At 46.2% G+C, this 22,309-nt stretch overlaps 1 protein-coding gene across 1 annotated transcript in view; it reads left to right on the forward strand.

Annotated features, from left to right (window-relative positions):
* HDIP1 (HDAC and MIER1 interacting protein 1) overlaps nucleotides 1-20,159 on the forward strand; it is a gene marked incomplete at its 5' end in the record, with an annotated part of 62,720 nt that extends 42,561 nt beyond the window's left edge. Inside the window, one exon of the mRNA XM_086948330.1 lies at nucleotides 19,551-20,159. Coding sequence (XP_086804456.1) covers nucleotides 19,551-19,669 — 119 coding nt within the window. The remainder of the gene's footprint in view (nucleotides 1-19,550) is intronic.
* Nucleotides 20,160-22,309: the final 2,150 nt, after the last annotated feature.

The raw sequence follows: 22,309 nt of genomic DNA on the forward strand, positions 1-22,309 counted from the left end.
ATTAAAGACGCGCTCTACTACGGTGCACATATTTTTATGTACAATTATTTTTATTACTGTGGTAAGGGGGATGGAGGGTGCGATCGCGATGTTGATCAGTTGTACTTTCACGGCGCTTATTGAGCCATGACGAAAGCGCATGCCCGCGTGCGTAACCGTAAGCCCATGTCACAGTGGTAGCATTTTCTAAAGCCCTTACTATAAGTCTCGCCAGAGCAGCGCACGCGCTGGCTCAGGCAAGACCTAAAAATAAGTTTAAAACATTGTCGTTTACAACCCCAATAGCTCTGACTTTCACAAATGCGAGACCGATTGCATTCCAAATGCTTTTTATTTAATCTGCTCCGACCAACACTGAGAGGGTAATGGCAACTAAATAAATTGTGCATATCGCTGTGAGGTTCCTTGCATGTTATAGTACCTTGTATGTTACAGTATCTTGTGATCGAGCTTATTCCCGAAATTCCGTTTTGTAACCTTTGCATTTTTATGCACTTTCATTAATGACTGTATCTTGGAATACTTCCTAAAGAAATATTCCAAAATAATAATAATGCAGCAGATAAGTCGAAGACTGTAATCCGACAATGAGTAGTGTTGAGGCTGTGTAAGGGTCATCAACAATGTGTAATAAAGCTGCCTCGATAAGCAACCTGGTCTGCACATACATTTGAGGGTTTAATTGAAGAGGTTTAGTTAATGTGGTGCAGTTGCAAGAAAGTGCCAAAATCATCCCATTGCAATCGGCAAAGAAACCTTCAGGGAGGCACCAATTAACTCGCTTTCTCCAATTGTATATCAGTAGGGGTCAGGTCTGGACATAAAGATGTTTTGATCATTTCTGGATTCCTTTCTTTAAATAAACGCATTCACAGCATTAAATGTAGACGGGAGAAGAACGGTATAATTTTGTTAAAGCATCTCTGTATGGCTGGAGGTTCAATTTAAAACCAACAAAAAAAATAACAATTACAATAGTGTCAGCGTCTGGGTTTTTTTATTTTTATTTTTTTAGTCCTAATTCCTTGTTTTGAGTTGCTGCCATGAACATTTTGATGGAGAAGTTCCATCCAGAGTTTGCTTATTTTGCATGCAGGGAGCAGCGTAACTGCTTGGATGTAACAAATGAACAAGAAACAAAGCTTGTAACAGCACTGCTTGAGCGCATATTTGTGTGCTTTCTTCCTAATTTACTCTAAATGAAGTAAGAGCTTTAGCAATGCATCCTTCCATACAACAGGGAAGGCTGTCCCTTCCTTTGCTTGGGCTACTCAGTGACCAGTAGCTGAAGCTACTGCAGACACCATAATAGATCACGAGTTGAACCGTGTGCACTTGGCTCACTGGTGCATCAGAGTAATGCTCTTTGCGGAAGTCTCGAGCCTTGTACGTGGCTTACCATGAGTTAATCTGTTTAATTCTTGATCTCCTTGTATGTCTGTCTTCTTTCTGTCTTTCATGTGAAGGCACTTAAAATACAAGTTTCAGTTTCCACTGTAGCAGCATTTAACCAACATGCATTTGCAATGCAATAGGTCTTGCAATTATGAGAGTTGGCATGGTAAATGACTGTCTTTTATTTGTGTTTTTAAAACAGATGAATAAAAGGCATTGTCATTTACAAAGCCAATGCCTTAAACTCTTGCAAATGCAAGACCTATTGCATTACAAACGAGTGCTATAAAAAAACAAGCATTTGCAATGCAATCTGTCTCGCCTTTGGAAACTTATATGTATTTAGCCATGCAGGACATTAGCCTGGGTGCTGAAACATCTACTGTTCTTTAACATGGAGGGACAGTAAGCACCAAACAGCGTGACACGCCAGGTATGGGAACACATGGAGAGAAATATTGCCTTTCAGTAGGAAATGGTATAGTCCAAGGCTCTGTTTTTAATATAGAATCGGGGCCTTCTGTGGTTATATTACTGAAAATACAAGATTCAAAAAAATATTATGGTCTACGGGTGCTAGTGGAAGATAATTTCTATGGCCTGGAATCTAGTGAATGCTAAAGTGAATCTGGTATTTTACTGACCTCAGCTGGTTGTTTTCTGTCAAAGTTAAATAGAAGCAGTTCCCAGGAAAAATTTTAAAAAGTCTCAGCAGAAAGCAATTCTAGTATTTTACTGACCTGCTGGTCGTTTTCAAGCAAGACAGTTAAAAAGAGGCAGTTGAACAGAAGAAAAAGTCCCTAAGCGGAAGCAGTCAAGTAAGTCCTAGGGCTGTTCTCCAGACCCCACAAAGGACATACACATATAAGTATATAATGGGTATATACTGAAGTATATACAAGAGGTCTCGAATGCGCGACCTAAAAATAAAAAAAAACGTTGGGAGAGTGTCAGGCAGGACAAAGTTATTTGAGAAAATGGTGATCGGAGGCTTAATTTAAAGCCTACAGAGCAACAACACATGTAACTACGCGTCTCCATGGGAGGTTACAAAATGAGGAGGAGGGACTACTAAGCCTTTTGACCAATGAACAGCCACAGTTTACAGTGGACAATGACACAGGCCAGTGAAAAAATGTGGGCGGAGCTTCAAGTCCCCACCTCAATACAGCATGCCTCACAGAGCAGCATATGTGCTGCCCAGGCTCGACCTAAAAGGGGGCTGTCATGCTTTGAAAGTGGTGGAACAATCTATAAAATTAGAATTTGGGGGCGGGGGGGGGGGGGGGGACTTATTTCCAGCCTTAAGCTTGGTCTTTGTCCTAACACCTTGTTCTATGTTTGACTCTAATTGTTGATTAGCCTGTCTATTCAGGATAATGTGTGTACCTGTGTTTGTCTAAATAGGTCTCAGTTTTTAGAAATCTGTTCTCCGCATATTGATTCTAGGAATATTTATTGTAGTCCTACTTTGAGAAAACAGACTACTAATGGGCTTTACCTAGAGCAACTCTGAGTAGGGTCCATATCTGCCCTTTTAAATACTTTCCTTTTTTATTTCTAAAATAGGTTTCTCCTCGCTCCTTATTCTTAAGTTGCAAAGGTTTTTTACTTTTATTTTTCAAATAAATGTGAAAAAATTTCAAACACTTCCTTCTCGTGGGGGCTGGTGAGGGTGTCGGGAATAGCCACACTGTTAGAAGACAAGTTCTCTAGGATACTCTGCATGCTGGGTTCTCATCTGAAAAATGACCGCGTTCTGAAAGACCACTATGTTAGTTAATATTACTAGGAGTGCCTTTAAGAAATGTATTTTGCTTGCACTGCTGCTGGTAAGGAATTTGATATTTCTTCATGGGGCGTTGGTTAACAAGCCTTTTACAGGCCAATATTCTTTACATTCTTGGTTGTTTTTTTTCATCTCCCAGTATTGGGTGTGTTTTCACGAGTTTCGAAATGAGAACAAGTCCATCTTATTTGAAGCTTCAGTTCTGATAACATTCCATTTTCTCAACTGGACACAACATGTCTGAAAATTTACAAGGAATACTTTTTCTAGGTGCCTTAAGTCAAACATAAAGGGAGACTAAAGGCGAATAGGTGTGATTGTTGAAGAGCAGCGCTGTAGAGTTGGTCATGGATTCATAATGGTAGCTTGCAGATATTTTCTTGTTTATCAATCCCTGTTATCCTTATACACCTTCCTTCCATGAAACAAGTGGTTCGGGTGCAGAAAGTGGCTTACCTTGTGGTGCATGCTGTATGATGGTAGTTAGTGCATCCGTAGTGACTCAGTGGAACATTAAATTGACAAAGGCTAATTCTGTAAGTTTGTAAAAGGTGTCTGCATCCGTACTGAAGTCCCTAATGATTGTTTTTTTTTCTCTCTTTCTCTGGTGTGCTGAGCATTGCCTTGGTTTATCCTTTTATTTCTGTGCCGGAAACTTTGGGGCCGGAGACCATGTCTCTGTGATGGTATTTAATGGATGGCTTGCGCTTAAGGCCTTAATGAATCCTGTTCTGAAAACAAGTTTGCTGATGAAGTTATATACCGTTGAGTAACGGGTCTCAAAGATATTACTTCAATCCTGCTCTTCCTCCGAAATAATGAGAAGGGAGGGTGATCCCTTTCCTCCAACATAAACCCCCTCCCCCAAACTCTAACAGAACACACAAAGATCTGTCCTCCAAAACAAAATGTCACTAGGGCTTGGGGAAGGAAGTATTCCAACTGGGCCTCTTGACTGAAGTCCTTGGGGCTTCATCTCCACCATGTAAAAACAAATAAAACGCAAGGCACTTGAGCAAGGTTAAGGCCTTAGCAGGAAATGCACGAGGAATATGACACCTAGTAAACACCATGTGGTCAGCAAAACATACATGCGAAAATTAACTCATTCAGTGTAACCGTGTTTGAGGCCGAAGATCCAGACTATGGTCATGTTCTTATATGTTGGCCTGGAGAGCAGGAAAGCTGTTCTCGCCAGTCACTTTGGGTTTACAGAAGATGAGAGGAGCCACAAGCATATGCACAGCCCATGTCTATGATCAGGAGTGGGGGAAGAGGATGTGGACTTGCGGCTAGAGCGGTCGACCTCAAAGCTGGGGAACCAGGTTTGAGTCTTGGCAACTAACACCCTGTGATTCTGGGCAAATCACGTAATCTCCCCGTGCCTAACAAAAATTAATGTGTCCATCTGTAACAAAACTGGTGCCCATGTAAAGTTCTCTGATACCTTATAACTTTGGGTTGAGTTTGCGCTATATAAAACTCTAGGGGAAAAAAAAATATATATATATATATATTAAACTAAACTACGATCGTGAAAAGGTAACACCCGGACATTTGCAAAGAAGGGTTCCCTGGTTTGTATGGGAGCATGGCTCCTTGAAATGGAAGGGAGTTTGCTAGGGTTTATGCACGGTTTTATTGAAGCCCCTAAGTGGCAAAAAGTTGGGTGTGTATGACACATCCTCTCGCCTACTCCCATCTCCTAGAGTGCCCTCTAATTGGGGGGGGCGAAGAGTGATGGTTTAGGGAACACTCCACTAGAAGGAGCAACCGGAGACTGCATCTCCTGTGACATGGCCCCTGTTTACATTGAGGGGCGGGCCACTGCACTGTAGCAGGAACTGCACTGTCCGCACCTACCGAAGGGCCCCCCTTCCCTGAGGTAGGTCCCGAAGTCCGGACAAGCTTTGGATGACGTTATGGTTGCACTGACCCTCGAGAGGTCCTTCCTGTCACTGCGCTTTTTTGGGTTGCGTTAATGTGAACTGCCAAAAGCCGAAAATAAAGAACATGACACTGGAAAGATTTTTGGTAATGAGGTCGTCTGTTGTTCCTGCCACGCTCCCCTCACACACCTACTGAGAAGTCGCTCCTATCCATGTAAAATACGTTTATGATTTTAAACGGCTGCGTTATGTAAACCGTTCGCAAATACCCCATCCCTGTCCTTTATTCAAAGTTGTTGTATTTGAATCTGGGTAGAACAAGAATTTCCAAAGCTCCCGATTTCATGACCCTGTTAAATTAAGATGGGCGTGACTTTTAAAAGACCCTATGTTGCACGCCATTTGCACTGGTTATCCAGGTGCTTTTTACCAAGAAACTATGCATTCGTGCTGGTGAGTGAGTTGTCTGTTCCCCAACAGTCGACATTGGAGATTTTCTGTAATGCGGAAGTCTGGTGTGCACTTTTCAATATTTAAAAACCGCGTTCTGCTACTTTGCTTAAAAAAGATTACACTGTGTACTCCGATGGTATTTTTCCACTTGGCTGCTTTGCATACCTCAGATGTTTTATTTGTGCCACTGTTTTCTTTTTGCCTTATCGCCTCATTGTGTTGTACAGTGCTAGGAGACCAGCCAAGTGAGTGTGCGCATTGTGGAAGCCCTACAAATAATTAAACCGATTTTGAATTGCTATTTAAAGCCCTCACTGACTTGACCTACCCCTGCCATGCCGCATAATAAGTCCCATACATGATGGATCTGTTTTAGCTGCTTTACATCTGGTAGAGGTGACCTCTTTCCTGTAGAGTGACTTGAATCTCGGAGTGAGTCTTGCTGTAATTGTACACAGGGCAGTCCACGTTATGTTCCAGACATCTCTTTTGTCTTGGAACATGCCACGCTTTCTAGTATGGTGGACTAATGCGATCTTGAAAACTGCACGGAGAAGGCACTTGGCAATTCTAGACGACAGTAGTAGTATACTTGCACAGCTGCCTCATGCTGGACAGGATTAGTTCATTGTTCAGTAGACTCCGGAGTATGGCAGAGACATGCATAGATCAGGAAAAATTGTTATTGAGTAGCAGTTTGGAAAGAGTGGGGCGGACCTGTTGGCTGGCAAGGGCATTTTGTCTAAGTAGGTTTGTTGTGAGAAATATTGAGCGTAGATATGCCTGATGAGAAATGCAATACATGAAATTCTAAGATTGTCATTTGGTTTATTTGCTCAGTGGTTTGAGAATTCAATTAGTGGTCTCAGTGTAGTGTTATTTGCTTGGGAAACATGGGTTTTCAAAACCACCGCCGTCATTGGTTGCTCTATTTGTATGGCCCTCTCTGCAGAGAGGATAATGATGGAATGGCATAGATTATGAACCATCTGAACGCCGAGTTTTTCTGTACCAGTCTTTTCAGGAGTTCCTTTGCCCATGTCCTGCTGTGCTAATTTATTTTCAGTGGGATCCTTCTCTTAGCTTCCCTCCTTGCTTTGAAGAAAGATGTTGAGCTAGCCATGATGCACTGTAAAGAAGGAATGCCTGCTCTAGCTGTGCTGTATAGTGCTGCGTGGGAGGGTTGCTTGTTTTAGCCTTGATGGACTGTCTGCAAGAGATTCTTACCTTTTTTGTTCTGTACCAATCCGAGTGCAGCAGGGGCTTGACCTACCTAGGATGCTCCTGGTCTGAAGATGGGTTGCTGGTGTAGCTTTAGTGTATAGCGTGTTATTGGTCAGTGGTATTCCCTTCCTCTAAAATTCGCACATAAATGACAGTCCAAGTGCTAACTAAAGATCACAGATAGCAGGTAAGGACTGGCGGAAGGGAAAATGATAACTTGTTAAATACAGATGATCCAGGACAATTTTGTCAGACATTTATTGGTACATCTTGAGTCGTAGTGTTCAGAGAGCCCCATGGGCACAACGGGCATGTATACCTGCAGAGCAATATGGCACTACAGAAGTGGGTGCAGGCACTTGAGTAACCCCTTTTGATAACCTGGATTACGTTAAATATGTATTGGCGCAATCTCAAGGAGCCCTGATTGCCCCGTGCAGATGAGGGTATTCTTTATCGTTAAGCCGGTGTGATATTACAGGCCTGGGTGCAGAGGCAAAAGGGCTGTAAGCAGGTCCACAGACTGCGCGCCTCATGGAGATGGCGCACAATAAGGTTGCCAACCCTGCCCATACGCCCCACCTTCCAGTTGCATACTTCGAAGGGTCGTCCCTGACTGAGTGGCCCACAGGTCTGTGGAGGAACCCTGGCTGCACTTTAAAAGTGCAGTCGGAGTGGTGCCTGCAGTGTAAGACTGACTACTTCCAACTGATGGGCCCTCTTTCTATAATGCATGGTTTACAGTGCAGATGAGTTTGTGGCTGCACTGTGAACAGCAAACGTACTGAGATGGAACACATTGTTCCGGTCAGTGCCTTGCTCACACACCCAAGAGTGCATCGTGGTGCATAGTAGGATAGCGCACCTCCTCTCTAATGCGGCTCCTGGGATCATATTACACTAAGTGCCCCGGGCCCATTTGGCATTTTCATCCGTTCTTGCCTAGAAAGGGCTGCAGATACATGTACTACGTCTTCTATAATACAAAATGCACTGACACAATTTGTGCTGGGGGAGGGAGAGGGTGGGGGGGGGGGGTCACAAGTTACATGGGAGCATGGCGTCATTCAAAGGAGTGAGAACTTTGCCCGCATCTTTAATACGGTGCTGGCAAAAAGGCAGCGAGTCCAAGGAGGTTCATTGATTTTGATTGATTCTGTTACTGGGTATCACTCTCGTGGTGCAGATCATTCATTGGTCTGGAATCCGAAGTTGGAGCCCATCCCAGAGCTCCTCACATACATGGCCGATTGGGAACTTGATCCGCTTCTTCTTTTAAAAGTCTTTTTCAGCTCTTTTTTTTTAAAAAATGGGCTTGAGAAAATATATACCTGTTTTTGATCATGATGCAAACTGTGTTTTTGCATGTATGAACTTGCTGCCCATTTGTGTGTTTATGACTTGGCTATCCCTATGTGAATCCGAATAGATAAGAAAACCCCTTCTGGTTAAATTCTTAGCCTTAACGTGCAGGACAGACCTTTTGGCTTTGCAAGTGCTTGAGTTTGAAACTAGATTTTATTCTGCCCCCCCCCCCTTCCCCCCCACCCCCGCAGCAAGCTCATTGCAAAACTACAGTGCATAATATATGAAACATTTAATGTACGCAGATCCGTGTACTTTTAAGATGTAAAATAGCACTCCATAAAAGACCGAAATATGCACCAAACCGCATGAGGTGTGAGAGAAATACTCCTGTGGGTGGAGTTAATGCCCACTTAGATTCACTGTGAATCCAGATTTAAAAAGAACTGGCAACACTAATAATCGGGCCGATACCTTTCAAATCTAGCTCCATAGGATAATGAGCCATCGAGAAGCTTAGAAGCCAGAATGAAGCATGGCCCCAAACCATCTAGGCGCCACTTGCAAAAACATTCATTTATCCGCATAAAACCCCAGTCACTCCTTCGCTACTTCAGAGATGGCCTTTAACTTTTCAGGCTAAAGATCTGTTTAATTCTTGTTAAGATGCATATTTGGTGAGATTCTTTACCTGGTCTTTTAGTCGTGAACTTTTAGATTTGTACTGTATTACGCTACAGAGGCTTGGTTGACCTCTTACTCGGGTTTTCAACCTTATTTAGAATATTGAATATTTAATAGCTCCTTAGTGGAAGGTTGGCGTACTGCTCTTATTTAGAATTCCTTTATACATTTTAACATCTTTTAGTGTTTTCTGGTGTGTTGAGTCTGTACCCTTCGCCCCTTTTTTTTTTTTTTTTGGTTAAACAGCACAGTTTTACTTTTTAAACTAGGGAGTTCAGGAATATGTATCGCTTTGGTAAATTTTTGGATTTTCATATTTGTCCGTCTTTTTAAAAGGAGTTAACGCTCCGCTGTGATAATTTATTGGTGAGCTCTCCTACTAAAGTCAGTCTTGTTTTCAGCGAAAATTTCTGTAGAGAGCAATCTAGATATGTGTAAATCTGAAAGAAACAGGTTAGTATTCGATTCCTTACCTTAGAATATCCCCATGCGTCAGTCTGGATCCGGAAACTTTTGCGTAGCAGTACCCCTGCGCGTCGGTAGGCGTCGTCTGCAAGCGTCCCCTGCGGCTCCGCGTCCGGCGTCGGCGTCGTGCGCCGTGATGACGTCGCTGGAGTATATAGACGCCGCCTCCGCGCGCTGACGTCAGTTCTTCTTTTTTCCGCGCCAGTAAGCGCAGATCCGAAGAGCAGTACTCCGGTCTTTTGACCAAGTTTTGTAAATTTCTTTATACTTTTTGGTGCCGGTAGGATACCCGGTTTCAAGAATTGTGACGGTTGTGACCGTACGATGTCGGTCACGGACCATCACCGACTCTGCCTCCTGTGCCTGGGCCCCGACCACGACATGGACGCCTGCGTCGATTGCCGGGCCTTGACAAATAAGGCTAGACGGGAGCGGTCCCGCAAGCTGCTCGAGCTCCGGGTGTCAACCCGCGTCGAGAGCGGTCCCGGTCCGGCCGGAGGTCCAGGGAGCGGTCGCGGAGCCGTGCCGAGCGCTCCGGAAGTCGTCACCATTCGTCTGGTTCCTCAGGTAGGAAGCACAAGAAGTCGGGGCGTCGTCATCGTACCTCCGACTTCCCCCCCCCCCCCAGACGCGGCCGGGGGTTCGGGTGACCCCAACCCTGCGGCTCCGCGAGAGTCGCCGGCGCGGCCTGCTCCATACCCTCCGGTCCCTGGGCTAGGCGCGACGCACAAGGAGATTGAGGCGTTCCTCATGGCCATGAGGGCGCTCACTCCTCCGACGGGGCCTACGGCGCCTTCGGGCCCAGTGCTACCGTCCGGGGGCCCTAGCGGTTCGGGTGTCCCTGCCTCGACCCCATCGGGTGCTCTGGCCCCGGTGCCGCCGACGGCTCCGACCCCGGCGCCGCAGGGGCCTTCGGGGTCGACGCCGGCTGGTCTACCGGCCTCTCCGCCGCCTGGTCTACCGGCCTCTCCGCCGCCGATTCCATTGGGGTTACCCCCGACGCCGTCCCCGCGCGGCGCCGGTTCTCCGGCGCCGGCTCCGGACGGCATAGTCCCCATGCCCTCCCCGAATCCGGACGCGGAGTCGGACCGGCGTCGCTCGACGCCGATGGGGCCTGTGAACCCCGAGGAGCCGGTCTACATTGTTGACTCCGAATATGGAGATGATGTAGAGTACGGAGAGGGTTGGGAGGGGTCTGAGGACCCTCTGTCACGTGAGTGTCAGTACGACGTGGACTGGACAGGTGATTTGGGTGATGCCAGTGGTCTGGACGACTCTCCTAACCCTGGCTTTGTCTCGCCTCCTACTGTGGCATCGGAGGAGGGGGCTGCTTATTCAGTGGTGTTAATGAGGGCTGCCAAGGCCTTACACCTTGAGCTCCCCGTCGCGGCCTAGAGGCCTAACATCCTCACTGAGGTCTTCAAACCGCAGTCATGCCCACAGAAGCCACTGCTGCCATTTAACGAAGCCTTCCTGGACGTTCTTTTGGGCATGTGGTCCAGGCCCTCTTCAGGTTCGCCTGTTGATAGGAACGTGGCCAGACGCCACCGTCCGTGCCCGGACGACCCCAAGTTCCTGTCCACCCATCCCACCCCTGAGAGTCTGGTGATCCAGGCCTTGACTTCCCAGACCGCATTCCCGTCGGCCCCGCCCGACCGGGAATCTAAGAGGTACGACCAGTATGGCAAGAAGGTCTTCTCGTCCCTGAGTTTGGGACTGCGGTCTTGCAACACCGCTTGCCTCTTGGGCCGCTACACCCACTCTGTGTGGGATACGGTCGCGGAACTGCTGCCTGAATGCCCCATGGAGGTGCGGGCGAAGCTCGGCAAGGCTGTGGCTGAGGGCCGAGACGCAGCAAAATATTCCATACGGTGTGGTCTTGATACGACTGACTCGCTGGGCAGAGCGATGTCCACGACGGTGGCGATTCGTCGCCACGCCTGGCTGAAATCCGCCAACTTTTCGGCAGATGTCCAGAATGCCTTGATGGACATGCCATTTGATGGCTGTCGCCTGTTTGGTGACAAGGCGGACCACGCGCTGGAACGCTTCAAGGACTCCAGGGTCACGGCCAAGTCCTTGGGTCTCTCAACCCAGCGCCAGCAAACGGGTTCGTTTCGCTCCTTTCGTGGCCAAGGAAGGGGCGTCCCCACACGTGCTGCCAGCCATGCGCCGCAACAATCTTACCAACGTGGTGGCGGCCGTGGAAACCGCCGTGGAGGCGGTCGGGGTCAACGGCGGGGTCAGGCCACACCTCCCCCCGCAGCATCAGCCTCCAAATCCCGTGCTTTCATGCCCATGTGACGCCAGTGGGCGGCAGGGTTCGCCATCACCACGCCCGCTGGCGCGCAATCACATCGGACAGGTGGGTGCTGCAACTTGTCCGAAGGGGCTACTCCCTCCCCTTCGAGACCACTCCTCCAGCCATGCCACCGCAGAACCACCGTGTGTCGGGGGACCACTTGTCACGTCTGCAGGAGGAAGTTACGGCCTTCTTGGCCAAGGGGGCCATCAAGCGGGTTCCTGGGCCAGAAGTAGGGCGTGGTTGCTATTCCCACTACTTTCTGGTGCCCAAGAAGGACAAAGGGGGCCTACGTCCTATCTTGGATCTACGGAACGTCAACGGCTTCCTCCGGAAGGAGAAGTTCAAGATGTTGACATTAGCTCAGGTCTTGGCTGCTCTAGACCCGCAAGACTGAATGGTAGCGTTGGACTTGCAGGATGCGTATTTTCACATCCCCGTCCTGCCGGCCCACCGGCGTTACCTGCGGTTCACGGTAGGCCAGGAGCACTTATAGTTTATCGTGCTCCCCTTCGGCCTTACCAGCGCCCCACGGGTGTTCACAAAGGTGATGGCAGTGGTCGCAGCCCATCTGCGCAGGTTAGGGGTTTCAGTCTTCCCCTACCTAGACGACTGGTTGTTGAAGGCGGGCACGCCCCAGACAGTCGTCCACCACCTTCAGATGACGGCAGACCTCTTGCACGAGTTGGGGTTCTCCATCAATGTGCCGAAATCACACCTGTGTCCCTCTCAAAAGCTCCTTTTCATCGGAGCGGTTCTGGACTCGGCGCAGTTTCGGGTTTATCCTCCGGAACGGCGAGTCTGGGATATACAGGCTTTGATTCCCATCTTTCAGCCGCTATCCCGGGTTTCGGTCAGGTTGACGCTGCGGCTGCTGGGGCTGATGGCTTCCTGCATCCTTCTGGTGCATCACGCCCGGTGGCGGATGCGGGCTCTGCAGTGGGACCTGAAGTTTCAGTGGGCCCAGCATCAGGGCAACTTGTCTGACCACGTCTTGATCTCGGAGGGCACTGCGAGACAACTGCAGTGGTGGCTTACGGACCGCGATTGGGTCAGAGGCAGATCCCTCTCCCTTCCCCAACCGGAGCACGTTGTCGTGACGGACGTGTCCCTCCAGGGCTGGGGAGGCCACTTGGGAGAGGCGGAGATCAGAGGCATCTGGTCTCCGGCGGAGTCCCGGCTCCATATCAACCTGTTGGAGCTACGGGCGATTCGTCTAGCACTGAAGGCATTCTTCCCCTTTGTCAACGGGAGTGTAGTGCAGGTGTTCACGGACAACACCACCGCCATGTGGTACTGCAACAAGCAGGGCGGGGTGGGGTCGTGGACCCTTTGCCAGGAGGCTCTGCGTCTCTGGCAATGGCTGGAACGTCGGGGCGTGACTCTGACGGTTCAACACCTGGCAGGTTCTCTGAACGCCTGGGCGGACGAACTCAGCCGTCGGTGCTCAATGGATCACGAATGGCGTCTGAACTCGGACGTGGCGCAAGGCCTCTTTCTGCAATGGGGAGAGCCTTGGTTAGATCTATTCGCCACAGAAGAGAACGCGCAATGTCATCAGTTCTGCGCGTTTGAGTTTCCAAGACGGCACTTGCACGGCGATGCCTTTCGGCGCGAGTGGAGTTGCGGTCTGTTATACGCCTTTCCGCCTATACCACTTCTGCCCAGAGTGCTGAAGAAGATCAGGCGCGACCGGGCCCAAGTTATCCTTGTGGCTCCGGACTGGGCTCGAAGGTACTGGTATCCCGAGCTCCTCAGCATGTCAGTCGGTCCCCCGATCCGCCTGCCCCTTCAGGAGGACCTTCTGTCGCAGCAGCAGGGGACGGTCCTCCACCCGAACCTGTCCAGTCTCCACCTCCATGCTTGGAGATTGAGCGGCGACAGTTGAGGCCATTTGACTTGCCTCCTGAAGTCTGTGATGTGATTCTGGCAGGCAGGCGTCCCTCCACAAAGTCGGTATACGCCTGTCGGTGGAACAGATTTGTGGCATGGTGCACAGCAAAGGCTGTGGACCCTCTTTCTGCCCCTCTTTCCGAGGTTCTTCTTTTTCTTCTCTCTCTTGCCCAGCAGGGCTCTGCTCTGGGCACTATCAAGGGCTACCTTTCGGCCCTTTCAGCCTTTCTAAGGCTTCCTGATCAGCCTTCTTTGTTCAAGTCCCCTGTTATAACGAGATTCTTGAAGGGCATCACACACATGTATCCGCCTGTTCTGTTTGTGATGCCTCAGTGGGACTTGAACCTAGTTCTGACCTTCTTGATGTGTGCTCCCTTTGAGCCACTTCATTCCTGTCCTCTCCGTCTCCTGACTTTAAAGACGGCTTTCCTGGTTGCCATCACCTCTGTCAGGAGAGTGAGTGAGCTCCAGGCTCTTTCTGTCAAACCTCCCTTCCTGTCCATTCATCCAGACAAGGTGGTTCTGAGAACTAGACCTTCTTTCCTGCCCAAAGTTGTCTCTGCTTTTCACATCGGGTAGTCCATCACCCTCCCTTCTTCCCGCCTCCGCATCCTTCAAAGGATGAAGAGCGGCTCCATCGTCTGGACCCAAAATGTGCGCTTTCATTTTATATGGATCGCACACGCCAGTTCCGGGTGGATGACCAACTGTTTGTTGGCTACGTGGGTGCGAAGAAGGGGCGGTCGGTCCATAAACGGACCATCTCTCGATGGGTCGTTCTCTGCATCAAAGCATGCTACTCTTTGGCTCGGAAGGAGCCTCCTTTTGGGCTGAGGGCCCATTCCACTTGGGCCACGGCGGCTACTACTGCCCTGGGCCGGGGCGTCCCCTTGCAGGACATTTGCCAGGCGGCTACGTGGGCCTCGCTGCACACCTTTGCGAGGCACTACTGCCTGGACAGTCAAGTCAGGAGGGATGGCTTCTTTGGCCGTTCGGTCCTCCAGGACTTTCTGGTGTAGGATTGTATTGGTTCGCAGACCCACCACCGGGGTTGGTATTGCTGGGGTATCTATTCTAAGGTAAGGAATCTAATACTAACCTGTTTCTTTCAGATGAACAAGTTACTTACCTTCGGTAACGATATATCTGTAAGAAACAGTAGTTAGTATTAGATTCCTTACCGCCCCACCCATCCTCCCCGTTCTGCGAACTGATACCTAGGGTTAAGGACATCCCTTTCAGGGCCCTAGTTTCAAATGGCACCAGTGTTGTTTCTCACATGGCTCTGCGTGTTCTGGCGCGGAAAAGCTGTGTACAAAGAACTGACGTCAGCGAGCGGAGGCGGTGTCTATATACTCCAGCGACGTCATCACGACGCCGGACGCGGAGCCGCAGGGGACGCCTGCAGACGACGCCTACCGACGCGCAGAGGTACTGCTACGCAAAAGTTTCCGGATCCAGACTGACGCCTGGGGATATTCTAAGGTAAGGAATCTAATACTAACTACTGTTTCTTACAGATATATCGTTACCGAAGGTAAGTAACTTGTTCTTATTGTATCCTCAAACCACCTTCACTGAGGTAGGTCATGGAATCTCTGTTTTGCATGTGATAAAAAAATATATTATACTCTGCCTATAACTAGACAGCTTGTTACTCAATAACACCTAGTTTAGTACATGACTCAGTGTGTGTATGTGTATATATGTGTATATATGTATGTATATGTATATATATATGTGTGTGTGTATGTATGTGTGTATATATATATATATATATATATATATTACCTACTGGCGGTCGCCAGTAGGTAGTTATAGTTAGGATAATTTTCAATGTTAAATCTCAACATTCTATTTTGAATAACTTTGGCGCCGGTTGACGAATCTGCCTGAAATTTTCAGGAAAATGGTCTCATGGCGGTCCGGTCCTTCCCTGAAAGTTTGGGGGGGATTCGTCAAGCGGGGGCCGAGATAAAAGGGGGGTCCCAAAACGCGTTTTCCCCATGTTAATTTCCATAGGGCGGTCGATTTCACTTTTAGCCCGAACGGCTGAATGGATTTCCACCAAACTTGGCAAAATTGTAGGGACTGGTAGCCCGATGTGCCTTTGCTATGTCTCAAGATATGTGCTCCAGTGGATTTTGAGTAATTAAGGTTCAAAAAAATATATATATCTATAGCAGCGCTCCGGTAAGCGCACCGGTACGCGCACCGGGCGCGTCACGCGACTTGCGCGGAGAAAGCTGATTGGCTCTGGGGTGTCTGTAAACATTCTAAACAGTCCGGAGCGGCCGCCATCTTGTGTCTCGGTAGGATCGAGACACAAGAGGTGGCCAAAACAAAGGGGGGAAATGACCATAAGGGGGCAGAGTAGACCCCCCTTGACCCCCTAGGTTTGATGTGGGGGCCATAAAAGGGCCCCACGGGGCAAAAAAAAAAAAAAAAAAATTTTTTTTTTATTTTCGCGGGGTGAGCGCCCGGTACGCGCACCGGTAAGCGTACCGGGAAGTGTACCATGGGGAAAAAGAATGACAGTTTTAAAAGTAGCTGATTAGAAAAAAAAATGTTTAGTTGTTTTTTTATATATACACATACATATATATAAATGCATATGCACATATATATATGCATATATGTCTATATGTGTGCGTGTAGAGAGAGGTAGAGAGGTAGAGGTGTAGAGGTAGAGAGGAAGAGAGGTAGAGAGTAGAGAGTGAGTAATAGAGAGTAGAGAGTGAGTAGTAGAGAGTAGTAGAGAGCAGTAGAGAGAGTAGCAGAGTGAGTAGTAGAGAGTAGTAGAGTGAATAGTAGAGTGAGTAGTAGAGAGTAGTAGAGAGTGAGTAGTAGAGACTGAGTAGTAGAGAGTAGTAGAGAGTAAGTAGTAGAGTGAGTAGTAGAGAGCAGTAGAGAGTGAGTAGTAGAGAGTGGGAGAGAGTAAGTAGTAGAGAGTAGTGGAGAATATTCCAAAGTTTGGCACAGCACCACTTTCACAATGAGTCCAATCAAATCATATCACTTAGAGTACTTATTGAAGCGCTGAATCTTGGTGTATATTCAAATGCTTTTATTTTCCTTAAGTTTATGTACCACAGCCAGCCGAAACGTTTCGTTCTGTACAACAGAACTTCTTCAGGGCGTTCTTATTTCCTTCAAGTTATGTCGGTATCCCGTTGTCATATAACTAGATATTTCTTCCAAATGTTAGACGAGACATAAGTATATTCTTATTAAAAGTGACTAGGTATCAATTTTACCCACACAATTCGGGCAGACTTGAGTAATTTATAGCATCCTCAAAGTCAGTCTTTCAAAAATTCCAAAGTATAGGACATGATAATCCAAATCCAAATGTTTCTCAAGAAAAGTCATTTACAATCGTTCGGAATATCGGTGTTTGGGCAGATATGATCCAGGGACCCCCAGTATGCAAGGGGAATTAGTCCCCCCTCTGCAAAGGCGCCAGTGGCCTGCATTGCAGAGAGGTGTAACAAGGGTGTGGCCTCATTACACTTCTCTGCAATGCAGCTCCCTCGCGCATACTGGAGGCTCCTGGTGGACTAGTTGACCCCAGGGACCCCCAGTATGCAAGGGGAATTAGTTCCCCCTCTGCAAACGCGGCAGTGGGCTGCGTTGCAGAGAGGTGTAACAAGGGGCATAGTCTCATTACACCTCTGCAATGCAGCCCCTGGCGCATACTGGAGGTTCCAGGTGGGCTAATAGGCCCCCAGGGGCCCCCAGTATGCAAGGGGAATTAGTTTCCCCTCTTCAAACATGCACGGGGGCTGCGTTGCAGAGAGGTGTAAAAAGGGTTGTGGCTTCATTACACCTCTCTGCAATGCAGTCCCCTGGCGCATACTGGAGATTCCTGGTGGGCTTTCAGGTCTTATATAGTTAGGAATTAGCATTAAAAAAACCTTTGAAATTCACTGAAAAAACCACAGGTTTCACACCAGTTATAGTTAGGAATTAGCATTTAAAAAACCTTTGAAATTCACTGAAAAAACCATAGGTTTCACACCAGTTATAGTTAGGAATTAGCATTTAAAAAACCTATTAAATTCACTGACAAAACCAGTTATAGTTAGCTGGAAATTTTACTGATATTAAACCAATGAAATTCCACGTTATAGTTAGTTGGACTCACTATAACTTGCGCGTGCAATGCACTGCTGATGACGTCACATATTACATCACTCATGACATGGTCAGTGACATCACTCATGACATCACTGATGACACCATCCTTGTGACATAGTGACAGACCTCCTTTCACTGTAATGTAACCCTTGAAACACATATTCAAAAATAGAAACTGAAATTTAAAAAAAAATGGAGATACCCATATCAGTTACAACAAGCAATTCAGTAATTCCACCATCTATATGCACATCCAGTCATTCACCAACAGTTCTATATAGTCACTCATACATATACTCACTTATCATATGAAGTGATACACCTATACATCCTGTTACACACCGACAGTCATCCAAAAGTTACTCACACACATACTCACACGTGCAAATAAACTATTGAACATCCATTTATTTGAATATAGAGTTATACACACACTTCCACCTTACTTGTATTGAAAATTACACATATTTATTCTCTTAAACAATCACTTATAGAAACACATACTTATTTAAACAGGAACTCTTACAATCTCTTACTCTCACATATACTCACTTATATACATCAATATTCACATATACTAGATTAAAACATATGTAGTTACTGATAAAGACACTAGTGAGACAGTCATTCACTCACTAACAAACACATATACACACTCATCCATCCATACAGTCCTGCACATATGCTGTCTTCAAAACACATACAAACAGCGAGTCAGTCACTCATGCATCTATGTGCTAAGTAATACCCCCACCAAACCATATAGACACTCATACTGATACTAAGAGAAACATCTAATAACCCATATACATACGCATGTAGCTACTTACCAACACATGTAGCCACTTATACACAAAGTGAAACAATAATATATATATTTAAATATTTAAACATTACTCACTAATATTTATTTTTCAGAAAGACACATATTCACTGGATGGTGTCATCAGTGATGTCATGAGTGATGTCACTGACCATGTCATGAGTGATGTAATATGTGACGTCATCAGCAGTGCATTGCACGCGCAAGTTATAGTGAGTCCAACTAACTATAACGTGGAATTTCATTGGTTTAATATCAGTAAAATTTCCAGCTAACTATAACTGGTTTTGTCAGTGAATTTAATAGGTTTTTTAAATGCTAATTCCTAACTATAACTGGTGTGAAACCTATGGTTTTTTCAGTGAATTTCAAAGGTTTTTTAAATGCTAATTCCTAACTATAACTGGTGTGAAACCTGTGGTTTTTTCAGTGAATATATATATATATATATATATATATCCTACACTTTGGGTGCAACCAAATTCACTTGGCTGCTCTCCAGTAGGTTGACCATAATGTTTTCTCTTTTTTTTTAAGTTTCCAGGAAGATAACTGGTTTGCCGTCCCCGGACTAGCTTGCATTTACATTTCACAATAACTGTCTAGATTATCTGCATACCAAAGGAGGTTGTGCATGGTGTTGTGCACTATAAAAAGATGTAGATATGATCTAATTAGCCACATTCTGATCCCTTCCAAGACACACTTAAGAGGAGGCCCTCTTTCTAATGTCTTAAAAGGGCCATTTGGTGAAAGATGCCACAAGAAGTCTCGAAACCCAAGCAATGGTCATCAAGTAGAGCAACTTTCTAGAATGCCTATTGGTGGGGACTGTTCGAGATGTAGGACTGAGTAAACAGAACTGTTTTAATTCCGTATATACTGGCTTGCCTCCAATTATTAATGAATACATTGAAGAGTAAAATGCAGATAGCTCAATTTGCCTCTTTTTTGGATAATATTTGCTTATTTCAAGTCTCACTTGACAGACCGAGTGAGCTCTCTGGTTGTGAAATACCTATTGTGAATTTACAACGCGCGTTGAGCCAGCAACTGTACCTTAATTGGCATTATTGACACTCATTTGCTCGCTTGCTAGAACAAAGCTTGCCTGCCTCCTCTTGTTTTTGTCCCTCTCCCTGACGTAGCCTGTTAACGACCTTTTTTATCTTTTTTTTATTTCTACAGAAAAGCAAGAAAAGGAAGTGGATATGTACGCAACCCTTTCCGACGAGAAGGCTTTTGTGTTTTCAGTGGCACTGGCAGAAATAAACAGAAAAATAATCAACCAGAGACTGATCCTGTGATGATGGACAGGGAGGCCCTGGTTACCTCTGCTACTGGCTCCGCTGGGACCGTGCTGCAGCCCCATCACGGGGAAGCGCTTTTACATCGTCTCTGCCCCCGAGGCACTTCACCCTCACTCAAAGACAATTCTTACTGTTTTTTTAACTTGCCGAAATGAATGACTTTACAACGACAGCACTTACAGTTAAAAAAAAAAATGGAAAGCCAGCTTTTTGCTGGAATAGGAATGTGAGGCGGTGTGTAAGAAAATTCCCTGAGCATTTCACACCGGCTGGATGCTAGAGTGACATTTGAAAGGTTTTCGCAGAAAGGAAAAGAAGCTTTTATTCCAAATAAATTATATATGAGATTTTTTTATATGTATGTCGTAACGAGGCTCACGTGTACAGTTTTCCCGCCTTCCTAGTTGTCATGCACTGTAGCATTGATAATGTATCGCTAACCGAGCTTGTTATTAATAAAACTCGCAGATGGGTTTTGTTGACTTTGCCCGGCCTTCCCTTTGCAGCAGTTTATGGCTCCTGAATGGCGCCTTTGTGCGGAACGGAGCTGCTTCCTTATCGGGCCTCGTGGGTCCTCCGCGCGGTCCTTTCATGAGGCACATGTCTGAGGCGACAGCTGGCGGGCGGCGCGGGAAACCAGCCCAGATGCCGGATAAGCCGACGGCTGCACTTTGTGTCGGGCCGATAAGAGCGCCCGGCGGATGAATACTGCAGTTTACATCCTGTATCTCAGATATACTCGTTGGTGTCTTGGTGCGACAGTATGTTAAGTTTGAGTGGACAATATTTCTCTCAGTACATTTGGGCTTCTTTATTCACCATGACGTAGTTGTACGTTTTCATGATTATTATTATTTTACTTTTTATGTGAACAGAGTTGTATAGGGTGCATTCAGCTATTAGTATAAACTTGCAGCACAGTCCCATTAGGGTGCCTTCAACCCAAGGTCTTGAGTGCTCATCTTCTGCAGGTGTATTACAAAACAAGCATTGGCAAAAGATAAGGCAGACCATTTGACTTCGCCTGTGTTTTTTTTTGCCATAATGTACAGCACTGAGTCTGGTGTGTGCATATCTTCATAAAAGGATGAGTTGACGCAGCCGCGGTGTCATTTTGTAGCTGCTCTGATTCATTCAACATGCATGCATATGCCTACAAAAAGACACTAGATTTTTTTTTACTGGATGGATCGGTAAAAATATATATATTTTTAAAATAGTCTTCAAGTGCTCATTTAAAACGTGAAAACACGCTTTTAAAATAAAAAAACATTTAAACTGATGAACGGGTTGGGGGAGTCGGTGAGGAGAAGCCATAAGGTGGGTGGGGGCAAGAGAACATAGGTGAAAGCAGTTTGGAGTGCCGGGGAGAAACACATGGGCGAGAGAGAACAACGTGAAGGGTGAGAAAAGCATACAAGGGAGTAAACCCATACTCTCATTAAGTGCTTAAATACATTTACAAAAAAAAAGTATTTCCTTAAAAGCAAGCACAGAAGCCAGCCATTCAAAGAGTTGGTAAAGAGGCTCACTCCATGGGAGGGACAAACACAAGATGGACATGTTGAAATAAGGAAAGCAATCTTGTAGAAGGCACGCACATGAGTGACTGTAAAGCCAGTGGAAAGCAATGATTAGGCTGGAAGCCCACAATGTTTTTGCAACCAGAGCTTTTGTGCTCTTTGGTAGGCACAACCTAATCAGTTTCCCTGTTAACCATGTTCATTCCTTATCTGTTGTGTCATCAAAATAGTGTTTTATTCCATTATTTAAAAAAAAGTTGTTGCACATTTTAGCTCTTAGCAGACCTGCAAGGTTCAACCGAATGAAACTGGATTTGATAGGCGGGCATTTCTGGGCATCTGATTGCTGGTCCCCTTGCTTCACTGGCCTCTAAAACAGTGAACAGGCAGTCCCTTTTTATAAAAAAAAACAACAAAAAAACATATATATTTTTTGTTGTTGTTGTTATATAGCTTTGCATATGGCTGAAAGTTGCCCAAAGGTGCATGCAAGTGCAACAGTATAAATACGTGAAAGGTGAATGAATCTGCTAAGTGGCTGTGTTTGTTAAATATTTCTTCTTTTACCCTGGGCCTGGCTAAGGTGATGCTACACTGATAAACTTGATTGAAAGGTTTTAATTGTTTTGTATTTTTTATTTAGTTGGGGGCAACGTCTGCCTTTCAAGTGGCTTTGAATAGCTCATTGCCACATGGTAGGGTGTTCATTAGGGTCTCAACGTGGTCTACGTGCATTTTCACTCTGTCTGTAGTTAGATGTGAAGAGCAGGCCTTTCTTCTGAATGAATGGTTTTTAGTTTTGGTTTGTAATGGTTGTAGCTATTTTCATCATGTCAGGGCAACTTTTTACAGTGTACCCCATCTGAAAGTCCTTGTCCAGGTAAGACCAGACAGCTGCCTAGGTTGACTTCTAATTACCCTTATGCTAGGGTTAGGTCGCTATTTCCACACTACCCCTTTGCATAATGGTGAATCAGTGTTACTATGGAAACAGAGTTGTCATCCTGCGCTGTGCTCTGCAGGTTATGAATGCTATGCAAACAAATGATGGACGTAATCCTGAATAAATCATACATTCCCCCCAGTCAAGAGATCCGGATTAAATCAATTGTTC

Source organism: Lissotriton vulgaris, unplaced genomic scaffold, assembly GCF_964263255.1.
Source record: "Lissotriton vulgaris unplaced genomic scaffold, aLisVul1.2 SCAFFOLD_1619, whole genome shotgun sequence".
NCBI classification, from domain to species: Eukaryota; Metazoa; Chordata; class Amphibia; order Caudata; family Salamandridae; genus Lissotriton; species Lissotriton vulgaris.